This window comes from Hippocampus guttulatus, chromosome 15 (genome assembly GCF_054856545.1).
Source record: "Hippocampus guttulatus isolate MCC_2025c chromosome 15, RoL_Hgut_1.0, whole genome shotgun sequence".
NCBI lineage: Eukaryota > Metazoa > Chordata > Actinopteri > Syngnathiformes > Syngnathidae > Hippocampus > Hippocampus guttulatus.
In genome coordinates this window covers 2,297,694-2,310,686 of record NC_141275.1, presented here as the reverse complement: position 1 = coordinate 2,310,686, position 12,993 = coordinate 2,297,694, and the positions used below count along the sequence as shown (strand labels likewise).

The 12,993-nt window shown below is 41.4% G+C and overlaps 1 protein-coding gene across 1 annotated transcript in view; it reads right to left on the bottom strand.

Moving 5' to 3' along the window:
* jhy (junctional cadherin complex regulator) overlaps positions 1-3,420 on the bottom strand; it is a 62,578-nt gene extending 59,158 nt beyond the window's left edge. Inside the window, exon 1 of the mRNA XM_086131880.1 lies at positions 3,107-3,420. Coding sequence (XP_085988006.1) covers positions 3,107-3,411 — 305 coding nt within the window. The 5' untranslated portion in view covers positions 3,412-3,420. The remainder of the gene's footprint in view (positions 1-3,106) is intronic.
* Positions 3,421-12,993: the final 9,573 nt, after the last annotated feature.

Sequence of the window (12,993 nt, the reverse complement as noted above, 5' to 3'; positions counted from 1 at the left end):
AAACAATGCAAAACAATAAAAGTTATCTATCCATCCATTACCCAAACCGCTTAACTTCACAAGATATAATTACTAAAACCGAGACAGACTACAATAGAAACAAGAACTAGTAAAATTGTAATAAGCCGTTTTCTCATATTCTAAAACTGACGATTGACCAATTATCAGTTTCCCACAATGAATAGCCTTTTTGGGGTGAAGATAAATACGCTGTTAACTTCCATTAAAGTATTGGATAAAACCGCTTGTCATTTTTATGCTGAGGCGACAATTGCAGCTGCTGAATGCTACGGATAAATAAAGTACTGATAAATTAGTCTACGAGTCACTTTATTAGTTACTTTCAAAACTGAGTAATTTGTAAAGTAAGCTCCATTTAATATCAGTTAAGTAACTAAATGCAAGACTGCATTTGACACAGCTACAGCAACCAAAAGTACCGTATGTGAAACCTTCGGAATTGTGTTCTGATCAAACATCATTGATGTTTTTACCACGCTCTGCACATTTTCTTTCATGACCATGGCTATACTATGATTTTCTCTGGTTTACCTCCAATATCTACCACAAAGCACTTAGCCCTCGCTTACACCACAGAGGAGGGCCCCTTGTAGTGGAGGTGCAGCAAGATCCAATGGCTGTAGTGGCGGACAAAGACGTACTTGACTGATAGCAGGTCCGCGGGCACATAGGACTGGGGAGGCCATGACAAGATGTCACGTTGTGAGGTGGTGGTGGACCCCAAAAAGCAGGCAGGAGGGAGGAGCAGGGTGTATTTGAAGAATTGTATTAAAACTAAATCCCAAACACACAAAGTCCAAAGTATCAAACAAAAAACCATGACTAAAGCTAAAACATAACAATGAACTAAACATGACAGAAACTAAGAGCAAACAGCAACACACATGACAGTAGCAAAAGCAACAATGACCCGACACCGAGTGTTCGGGCAGGAGTCCTTTTATACGACTAATTACCAAATGGCCAACAGGTGTGCAGCTGCCGGGGGAGCCCTACAGTGCCACCTGTTGGTCCCTAAACCGAATCATGACAGTACCCCTCCCTCAAGGGACGGATCCCAGACGTCCCAAAGTTGTCCAAAAGCTTGCCTCGCCGGGGAACAGGAACTAAAAGCGACGGCAATCCTTGCCTCGCATCAAAACAGGAACACACGCGACGGCGACCTTCGCCTCGCCAAAATACAGGAACTATAAGCGACGGTGACCTTCACCTCGCCAGGGAACAGGAACAAAAGCGACGGCAATCCTTTTGACTGGGCGTGGCCTGACGTGGACGGAGCTCGACGTAACGGGGGACATGGAACAGCCGGACGTGAACAGGGGCTCGGCCTGACGTGGGCGTGGACGTGGCACGGCTCGTCGTCGACGTGAATGCGACTCAGCTCCAACAGACACGTGACGAGCCTCGGCTCAACGTAGACGCGGACGGGGCTTGGCCCACCGTAGACGCGGCTTGACGAGACGAAAACAGGACAGCCGCATCCCCAGCGCTGCCTGAAAGGGGAAAGGGGTGTCGGCCGCAGACGCGCTCCGCCAGGCACATGGTGGAACAGGGACCAATCCGTAGTACCTGCGGGGTCCAGGTGGTCGGGTCATTCTGTCACGTTTGCGAGGTGGTGGTGGACCCCAAAAAGCAGGCAGGAGGGAGGAGCAGGGTGTATTTGAAGAATTGTATTAAAACAAAGAAAACTAAATCCCAAACACACAAAGTCCAAAGTATCAAACAAAAAACCATAACTAAAGCTAAAACATAACAATGAACTAAACATGACAGAAACTAAGAGCAAACAGCAACACACATGACGGTAGCAAACAGCAACAATGACCCGACACCGAGTGTTCGGGCAGGAGTCCTTTTATACGACTAATTACCAAATGGCCAACAGGTGTGCAGCTGCCGGGGGAGCCCTACAGTGCCACCTGTTGGTCCCTAAACCGAATCATGACACAAGATAAGCGACGCCCCAGAACCCTGGGACACACAGTGGCTGGTCGTAAACCGGCTCAGCATATGAGGTCCGGGGGTCCTCCTTGTGAGCAGATCTGAGACCCAGCATGAGCCAGACGCTCAATCCAGATGCTGTCCGTGAACCTTAACCTCTGAGAACGATGAAATGGCTGCCAGAGCTCGTTGACTTGCGTGTGGTATACCATTGTGCGCTAAATCTCTACCCTCAGCAACTGTCATCCATAGTTCTGAAGTGAACTGTGGGCCCCTGTCATCCACAGGTGAGGTCAGCTTGCATGTCGACACGGGCAACCCAGGACACAATCAACACCCAGGCCAAATCAATTGAGGTAGTAGATGACAGGGGGACCACATCTGGCCACCTGGTGGTCCTGTTTGCCATGGTGAGGAGGTGAATGAATCCGTAGCAAGGAGGCAGGGATCCCACCTGGTCCACATTGACATGGTTAAAAACGTCTGTCCGGCACTAGAAACAGTGTCAACGGGGCTCTCGTATGGCGTTGTACTTTGGCGCACTGGCATGTCATCCAAAGACAGTGGACATCCTGACATCTCTCCTGAGGCCAAGGCAAAATAACTTGGTCCCCACCAGCCTAGTGGAAGCCTTCACAACCATGTGAGATGGTTGTAAAAACATGGCTCCAAAAGCCAGCAGGGACTATGGGGCACAGTTGTACAGTGGAGAATCACAGAGGAGTGTGGCAATGGCATAATCAAACGTGATGTGCTCTCGACGCAGGAACGTTACTTCATCTGCAAGTGGAGATCTTGCAGGTTCTTATAAAAATACTTTGCACAATTCAGTCCTTCACTGACTTAAGTCTTGTTGCCTGTGCGTTTCTCCTGCAATGAATTTATGCCAATGGCTAGGAAGCAAGTCTGTGTTCACGCCCACAACGGCACAAACACCCATTTCTTACTGCACTTGGCTGCAAATTTACCAACAGAAAGAAAGAAAGAAAACTCTACCATGCGCCACTTTGTGCTAGACTTGCGCAAAGGTAAGGGCCCCGGCGTCATTGAGACCTGGTGCTGAACAGTGTTATAAATTCACTCATTGCAATTAAAAAGTACTGTGTCTGTGAAAAACACTTTTTCTTTAGCACTAATGCATTACCTTTTGATAGCATCTCTTCCAGGTTCCCTCGTTCTGTGTGAATGTGCTGCTACTTCAATGCTATCAGAAACCATGTCATCTTCATGTGGAATATTGTTTCCGTCTGCCACTTCCCAATTTCCTTCCTTTAAACTGTCATTCAGCTTTCCTTGAGGCAAGATGTGATCACCAATGTGCATTCTTAGCTGATGTTTGCAGACTCTCTCCTGGGCCAAACTCTCTGGGTCTGTCTCCACAGAGTCCCACTGATTAGTCAGAATGGCTGTTCTCTGATTAGGAGGCCAAGAAGTGACTCTGTTATCCATACTTGCAGATCCAATGTCTGCCCCAAGAGAGCTGTCAAGCCCTACAAAGAAAAAGATTCATGTTAGAAAATGAACAATACAATGACATTAATCATCACCATCATTATCATACTATTGTTGCTATTATTCTGCGATTGGCTGGCAACCGGTTCAGGGTGTCCCCCGCCTACTGCCCGTGGACAGCTGGGATGGGCTCCAGCGCACCCGCGATCCTTGTGACGATAAAGCAGATCAGAAAATGGATGAATGGATTGATGGTGTCTTTCAGACACACGGAGACTGTGTAATCAAACAGTAAAATCATCCATCCATCCATTATTCAATCCGCTTATCCTTACAAGGGACACAGGTAAAAGAATTAAGAAGAAGCATAAATGTAAAAACAAGATTATGCAGAGAAAGACATTATGACTATTTTGAGTTTGACTTTGAAGAGGAAAATTTCAATGATTCAGTTGAATTCTGGAGCAATGTATGGAGTATGTGAAGAGATATGAGCGAAAAAACAAGACAAAAAGAAGGGAATTGTAGTAGGTAAGCATTCCGGAAAATAATGAGGTCTTGAATTATCACCATAGTAGAATGGGGAGTGAGGGACAGGCAAAGTAAATTGATATTATAAGGTGATATGGAAGTCTATGAGCCAATCCTTGTTGTATGAGCTTGAAATAATAGGTTGCTGTCAAGGATCACACCCAAACTCTTAACCTGGGCAGAGGAGAAACCGGTGGAATTTCTTATACCAATGGAGAAAAAAATTAAAAGGTGTGCATGATAACCCAACATGGAAAAATTCGGTTTTGTTGTTAAAATAAAAAAATGCACAAAACCAAGGGTTTAAATTGTGAGACCGTCAAGAGTTGGATTTGCTTGAGAGAGAAAGATAGAGAGAGAGAGATGTCACACTTTGATTGTGAAATGAACTGCCGTTGTAGAACCGTAAATTATCGCCAGTGACGTACGTGCAAGCAACGCATCTACAGGCTATGGTGAAAAGAGCATGTGTTCGCATTCACTTTTTCATGAACCCATGACAAGCAATTTAATCAGAATACCGTGCTCAAAACAGAATGCTTTGGAGATGGTGTAAATTGAGTGTTGGCCCGCGAGTGGCGCATGAAATACCAAAAAGAAAAACGATCATTCTGATCAATGTTGACTGTGATCGACCCTACAAGTCCACGTCCCATAGGCATGTGGAAATGCTCCTAACGGGTGTTTAACCCTGGAGAACCCACGGGGTCAAATTTGGCCCCTATAAATTCTGCTACTCAAATGCTGCCCTTAAATCCCAAAGGGTCAGATTTGGCCCTACTCCTAAATTAGGATTAAAGCATTGAATATTTGAAAAAACATATATTTTGGTGTTCAGTGAACATATAGCAGTCTTTTAATGTATAATTCATCATTTTCCAAAGAAAAAAAAGGTTCTTGGGTTCTCCAGGGTTAAAAAAAAGGATCATCTGATGCACACAAAATTATACCTTGTTGTACATACTGTACATATTTCCATAAAAATTAAATATGATAATGCTCAGAGAGCATAAGACAGGTGTGTTGGAGCTTGGGAAACTAATCTAAAATAGGCTGGATAAGGGATCCTGAGAACCGGACTTGGAGATTCCTGGCATAGTTATTATTAACAGTTTCTTCAAATTGTCTTTTGCAGAAGCTTCAGTAACAGCAGGTGGCAGATTGTTACATATACTGGGATTACACAGCAACAGAAATCACAGATTTGCTCGAGCAAACCACCAATCTGAGGAAGAAGATGATCTGCCCGGTTCAACTCCTGATGACAAGCCACCATCCAGCAAGGAAGCAATGCAAATGGCAAAAGAAAATACTTCAGTATGCACAAGAATCACCAGACATCGGTGATCAACGGGACAGTTACTTGCAACTAGCAAGAAAACTGTATGACACGTAGGCAAACGTTGTAATAAACCAAAGAACGCATCCAACAAAACGATCCAAAATAGGCACATTTTTTCCCAAGGCAGAAAAAAATAAACATTAAAATACAGTACTGTATGTATTGTACTATTGTGATTTTTTGGGATACTGTACACCTGTATTGCAGTTTTTGTTATATAAACAGTTTCTGGACGGTATATTTTTGCATTTTATTGATTGTGTTGTTACACGTGCATTTTGTCAACATACTTGCAGGTTCATAAAGGACATGTACCATGCTCATTTCCCAAATGAGGAATTTCTGTTATTAGGACAGATTGGACAGCGCAAACACAAGTCCGTACTAGAGAATGTTTACTTTCGTCGTGTGGAGTGGGCGCTGCTTTTTAAGATAGTACCACGATCTACGGGACGTAAGTGAATAAAGTTGAAATCATTCACAATTACAGTAAAATGCACACCAAAAAAAGTCACCTACACGTCGTCGTTTCGGATCTGATGATAGAAAAAGGCGAAGTGAAAACGTGTCTTCCGTCATGTCTTTCCATCGCATCGGATGGGCGTTGAGTGTATTTAAGCTCCCGCGGCATTACGTCTCCATCCGGGTTACGGCTAGTGGAATTTCCGCTTACGTAAGTTCCGATAACATGTAATATCGTAGTCAAAATGTTAATGAATAGGTTTTTATTCCAGGTGAAGGAAATTCCTTTTCATAGAATTCCGGGGATGGGAATGTTTACTGTAGTTATAGCTCTGAACAACACAGATCTGCAAAGTCCTTCAGTCCTAGGTTAGTGACGGGTCAATTGACCATGAATGACTTGTTTGGAAAAATACCTGTACCTCTCACATAATGCAAAGGGCATACAATTCAGCAGGTTGTGTACTATGCCGAATAATTCTTTTAAAAAATTTTAAACAGAAGATGACACTTGAGTCGATCTACTCTGAGTCTCGAGAGGTGCGTGACAATGTTCTTTAAAAACATACTCTGTTTTTAACAGAGTGAAAACCAACTTGTTTTGATTTATCCAATTCTGGAGTAGTTGCAAGTCAGATTGAAGTATGGTTCTTAACTCTAATTCATTCTTTGTAGCATAAGACACTGTAGAGTCATCTACCGAGAGAGTTGTACTGCACCGTTTACAGGCATAAGGCATGCCATTAATGAAAAGAGAAAAGAGCAGTGGTCCCAGGCAGCTGCCTTGGGGAATGCCACACTGTAAATATTTGGGAGAGGAAAGTGTTTCTTTAAAAAAGTACAGATTGTGATCTACAAGTTAAATAACTTCTTAGCCATGTCAGTGTCGTAAGACCAAATCTGTATGCAGTTTCTCAATCATCAAATCATGATCCTCTAATTGAAAAGTAGCACTAAAATTTTGAAATACTACACCCTCCATCATTCTCTTGACAATATCAAACAACCAATTGTTAGTCAACTCTGGTAATGCATTGCTTTAAGTGATTCTCATTATAAATGTGCTGTGGTGGAAATTTAATTTAATTAATATTTCAGAAATTAAAAATCGGTGTGACTTTTTTTTCCATTTACTTAATATGGGGAGAATACTCATTGTCTACTCTTTACTGCAGAGAAACTCACTTTTACTTTTCAAAAGAGGATCTGTTTAAGCAGATTTCCATATCTGAGGAGAAATTCCCTGTGCCAAACTTGATGAACAAGTAACAAATGGGTCAAGTTATTTTACTTGCAACTAATTTTAGTAATTTGACATTTACCTCATCCATTCCTGACGGTTTATTGTCACTTAGTTCATGAAATGTTCCACTTACCGCGGATTTCTCAGATTAAATATGATATTATGCACTTTGTTTTTCAAAATTTAATTAAGGCATGCCATTATTACTTGCAACTAATTTTAGTAATTTGACATTTACCTCATCCATTCCTGACGGTTTATTGTCACTTAGTTCATGAAATGTTCCACTTACCGCGGATTTCTCAGATTAAATATGATATTATGCACTTTGTTTTTCAAAATTGAGTCAGTGATTATTCCAGATGAAGTGCCATAACTTTTACAATCTTGAGTGTCATCATAAGTTTCACTAAAAAGGTTACTAAAATCGGTCACTATGTCCTTGCAGTACAGTGGGCGACTGGTTAGCATGCCCACCACAGGTCCCTGGTACGATTCCAGGCTCCAGCCTTCCTGTGTAGAGTTTGCATGTTCCTGGGTACTCCGGTTTCCTTCCACATTCCAAATCCTGCATGGTAGGTTAATTGAATACTCTAAATTCTCTCTCGGTGTGACTGTGAGACCGGTTGGTTATTTGTCTATGTGTGCCCAGCAATTGGCTGACAATCGGTTCATGGTGTACCCCGTCTACTGCCCGAAGACAAGCTGGAATAGGCTCCAGCATGCCCGCGACCCTCTTGAGGAGAAGCAACTCAGATAGTGGATGGATGAATTAAAGGCCTATACAAGGATAACAAAATTCTCAGGAAGAAGTGCTTTTCATGTAGACTTCGTTTGAAACCACCATCTAAAAAGTGTACCTGCAGCAAACATATTCAAACAATGTGGACTTAATTTGATTTCTTGTAGATAAACGCGTGTTCACGACGATCAAACCAAGTTTTAAAGTGTGGTCTGTAATATATTGTGTTAGTTCTGAAACTTACCTTGTTTCCTCTACCAGCAAGCTGTCCAATGTTGCCAAGCACATAGTTTGGAGCGTAAACACAAAAATCGTCCACATTTAAATAAGATATTTTATCGAGCCGAAATCTGGGCGTAATGCATCGTAGTAGCTACAGTGCTGTGCTAGATCGTTTACCTTAATGACGTAAACAAGAACCGCGACACCGTAACTATAGCGACATAGACGCGTAACCCACTCCTACACCCGCCCCAAACCTCTTGGTACACTGTGTCCATCCCACAGAACTGGTTAATAACCACTCAGGAGAGTCTGGCTGAGGACGTGCTGATTTAGCCGCCATCTTGAACCGGGAGTCCCAGGCAATCTCTTCCATTATTTTTTTTGGTGCAGTATTGCGCTAACTAATATTAGCGGACCCGTCACCAAGGGCGGGCCATGGCATAAGGGGGCCCACCAAGATTCTCGTACAACCCCCCAGCCCCTCCCTTTTGAGGCACGGAGTAAACTTTTTATTTTAACATAGTAGCTATTTTGTTTTGTGAAATACTAATTTTGAGTTACTTACCACTAAGACATTAAACCTTTAAAGAAACAGCGATGTAATTTTCGTCTGATTGATGGCCAGTCTTATCTGCAACAGCCAATCACGGCGTGACTGAAAATAAGGTTTGGTACGCAGGCGTTTACCCAATAAATACGTCTATGTTTGTATGCGAGAGTTCTGCACATTTTCCAGTGGGGCATTGTGAAACGTTTCAAGACATGTCCTGAATTTTGTAGAGTTATGTACGATGGATTTCTCTCATGAAATGACAAGCTTTGTCCTGAGTGCCTCTATGAAGAGGAAATCACCCTAAAATCCCTTGTACTTGTGCGATCATTCTAATATATTCCGAGGTTGATGTTAGCATTAGTAAAGATGTCAACATAAAGTTGGGTGACCAGTGATCGCTGTTTTCGCACATTCAGCGACGTTGAGTTTCCCCCACACTCCGTGTCTTCAGATTGTCATGGCGCACCGGTGCACGGAAAGTGAGGAGGGACTTCTTACAATCGTGTCGGCAACTGAAGGGCCATTTAAACCGTTTATTAAAATTCCATAGGAGCCACAAACTATTTTGAATATCTAAAATGAAGATACATGTTCTTTTCAGTGTTCTTGGATTATTTCGCAGACTCCTGTTGAACGGTGTGGCCCGGTCGAAGCGAAATGTCAGCACCTTCGCTATATTGTATGTAGCTTTAATGGTAGCCATAATGACGTAAAAAATGGGCTAGAATAACATCATGCAATCAAAAGCAATTATTACATATAAATCTAGTGAGTTGATGCTTGTTGGTACGTCTCCAAGGAGGAAGTTAAGGAGGACTCGTCACAATTTGCTTAACCTTGCCACATCCAATGCCACAGCAGCGTCAATGTACAGTACTCAAGAGGGCGTCTTCGTATACGTAATGTGAATGTCGTCAATGATGTTTGCGTGCCGTTGTAATGGGTGCCATTCAATATAGGATTGGCACAGTACTAAACGAACATATGGAGCTAAATGCTGTATGGGCTAATCCGCGCTGGATTTCTGAGAAGGTTCATTATTCACCCAGACTGGAATTTAAGGTCGTTAAATATGAGACGGCACAGCAAAACAGAAAAAGGGAAATACTTTATCGGCAAATACTTGAGAAGGGTCCAGCTGCAGACCCGGAGGAAGCCGATTTAGGGAACGTTAGGTTAAGGCAAGTAACTTTGCACCTGATATGACGTCATAAGGATGACGCCCGATTCCGAAGTAAGTTGCATGTGGATCTAAAAAAGTTTAAAAGGCCCTGTAATTGTAAGATAATTTAACAGCAAAATCAACTAAAAGTAAAACTGAGTTGTGTTATTTTAATGCACGACAAGAACTACGACGGTAATATTCAGTCGACGAGCGTCAATGAAAACTTTATGCTAACTTGAATCCCGGCTACACTCACATTCTCTCGACGATAGAATATATAGCGCAAGTGAGGATAAAATGTTTTAGCACGCCTAGTTGTTTATTAATTAGATGATAATGTCAAAACGACGTTGACATTAATAATTTAATTTCGGATGAATATATGTATGTTTGTGAATGGGTAAATACTGGTCATTTTTAAAGGGCTTTGGGCTACGTCAAAGAAGTGCTAAATGCGCAAAATATGTGCATTCAATTAAAAAATGACTGCGCATTGTGTCATGTTGATCAGTTTAAAATATTAGATTTAAATGCATCTGTGCTAATGCTGAATTTTACGTAGCATTATTTTCCCTGTACCTCTATATTAATGTCCTTGTTTCTTTGTGACTTTAAAAAGCACTGGGAAAAACACGCAACGTCGTATGGGATCCCTAATACTTTTGACAGTAGCAATTAAAAAAATAAAATCATAGTTTAATTATTATGGCCTTAGTTTTCTGTAGTATGTAGCAGTATGTACCACTGTCCATTCTGCCAGCCCGCATGGTTTAAACCCCCATACTACTGCAAGGTAAAGGACCATATGGAGGGCTATTTTAACCGAGCAGTTTCACATGAAGGTAAGTTTGCGAGACACAATTTGTGTGAGTCACAGTATAGATCATTTTTATTTGGATGGCTCCTAACCAATCACTCAGTGACCTGTTGTAGCTGATCATTTGTAAAGATGTTGTAAATGATTATTTAAAACGTTTAAGATCTATTTTCTATTACAGGGTATACCAGTCATAGATGTGGGCTACAATGCCGACCAAAACTGCACTTTCATTGCATCTATTGCCATGGAATAATAATGCGCCGGGTACCCTTCATAAATCACCTTTGCATGTGTAAGAAAAGCACCGTGCTTTGATGGTCTCTGCTGCTGCTGCTCAGGCGCCTGCATCCCCACGACCCACCACTGTCTCACCTTTTGCTGCCCCACCCACCGCTGCCCATCCCTCTGCTTCCCCACCCTCTGCAGGACCTTCTACTGCTACGCCACCTACTGATGCACCACCGTCTGTGCTGCCTGATGTGGCTGCATCATCCATTGCCCCATCTGTTGCCCCACTCTCCACTGCACCTCTTGCTACTGCGCCACGTGCTGCTGCATCCTCTGTGCTGCCTGCTTGTGCCCCACACAGTGCCTCGCCACCTACACCCCATACCGCAAGGTGGACGGATGAAAAAAATCCGTCATCGACAGATTACTCAAAAATGTCCCATCTGCCCTATTATGTTCAATAAGAAAAATATTAAAAGGCATTTTGAAAGAAAGCACACTAAAAGGCAAAAGGATGTGACAGCAATGCACCACCTCGAGAATGAGTGCATCGATCCCATTAATGGAATATATGCTGTTTCAAAGTCTCACTGTGGTACTTGGAGTGGTATTTTGCAAATGTCCTTTTTTTTAACCTTAACTGAAGATTTACATTGTATATTGAGGAATGTTATTCGCTACCAACAGAAAAATATGTGACTTGTTTATCAAACGTTATCATTTCTAAATGGTTTCAAAGGAACTGGCATTTGATGCCTATTTGAATTCACAGAACGACCACACAGGCCACTTATGCAATTTCCACAAAATTGTCAATAGGATGTACTCAACGGCAAGCCAAGATATTTTAAACATGAGTGCCTGACGGTGCCTGTCTACTTGGACACAGAGGAACACCGGGATGTCCTTTTTAGACATCTGAGGGGCATCGTGGATCGAGAAGGAACTCCCAACAACATTGTGAACTTTTTGATGGCTGTTCTATTCCCAGAGGTAATGTTATCCCCAGCTGCTCCACACTTTCAAAATAGATACAAAAATATAGATTTTTTGGTATTTGTAGATTGAAATATTTAAGAAAAATATTCACACAATGTACAAATCCTTTTCTCTTAATAGGCTTTTATTTATGGTCTCGCCGTGACCCACAAGGTCTCAGTGGCACATGCTGAACACTTTGTTGGAAAAACGTTACACACAAGAGTAAACTGTCTAATTCTCTTTCAACTAAAATGCAATTAAATCCTTACTCCCTTTCTCATGTCCCAAATAATACATTTCAAAACATTTCAGTTTCTGTTGCATTTCATGTTTTACAACCTTATTTCAGTGAAAGAGAGGAATTTGAGCAGAGGATCGAAAAGGAGTTGCGACAACATGGGAAGTGAGTGAGTGAGCAATAAAGTGCTTTTTCAAAAATACTTTGTTTTATTTTTGAATCCTACAGTGCTTTAGAAATGGACATGGATCATTTTAGGCTTTAGGGAATATAGGATTACATTTTGGCGGGGATACAGAATCTGGTTTTATTTTATCTATTTTTTGTTAAACTTAAGAACAGTTCCATCAAGCTTCATACATGCTGGTTTGAAGTTGTGATATTGATATTTTCAGAATTTCTTTTATTATAATGCATAAAAAGCCAGGTGTTTTGTAATATTTTAAAACCGTATGAATTATTGAGTCTACTCATCAAACCTGTTATGTTAACCACGGAGTCTAAGAGCTACTAATTTCAGTTGAATTGCAAAGTAGGTCATCAAATAAGTCAAAGTAATTTTATCTCAAATTAGTTTGATAAAAAAAATCTTAATTTTTAAAGAAAGACAAAACAATTTAAATTCCCTATTACAATTAATGAACATTTCGCTTTCATTTGCAGTCGTATACATTCCCTATTACAATTAAAGAACATTTCCCTTTCATTTGCAGTCGTATATACTTTGGGACTTTAATTTTGAAAATCCATTTGCCCTAAACTTACCACAGCCACTTCCGGCGTATGTCTACCATTGCCTGAAGCTCCTCCAAGTCTGCAGCTGGATACTATTGAAATACTTTTGAGAATAATTGCAAAACAATTGTGCCAAATGCGTTTGAGAACAGCCGAATTACTGCACCCCTCACCTTTACTCAATAAAAACTTAATACATGAAAAATATAAAAGTGAGCATTCAACATTGATCGAACTGTGCAGTTATTCTTTACTAAATAACTGTCAGTAATTATAATTTAAAGCCTAAAAAGGTGTAATCAGAAAATAACATT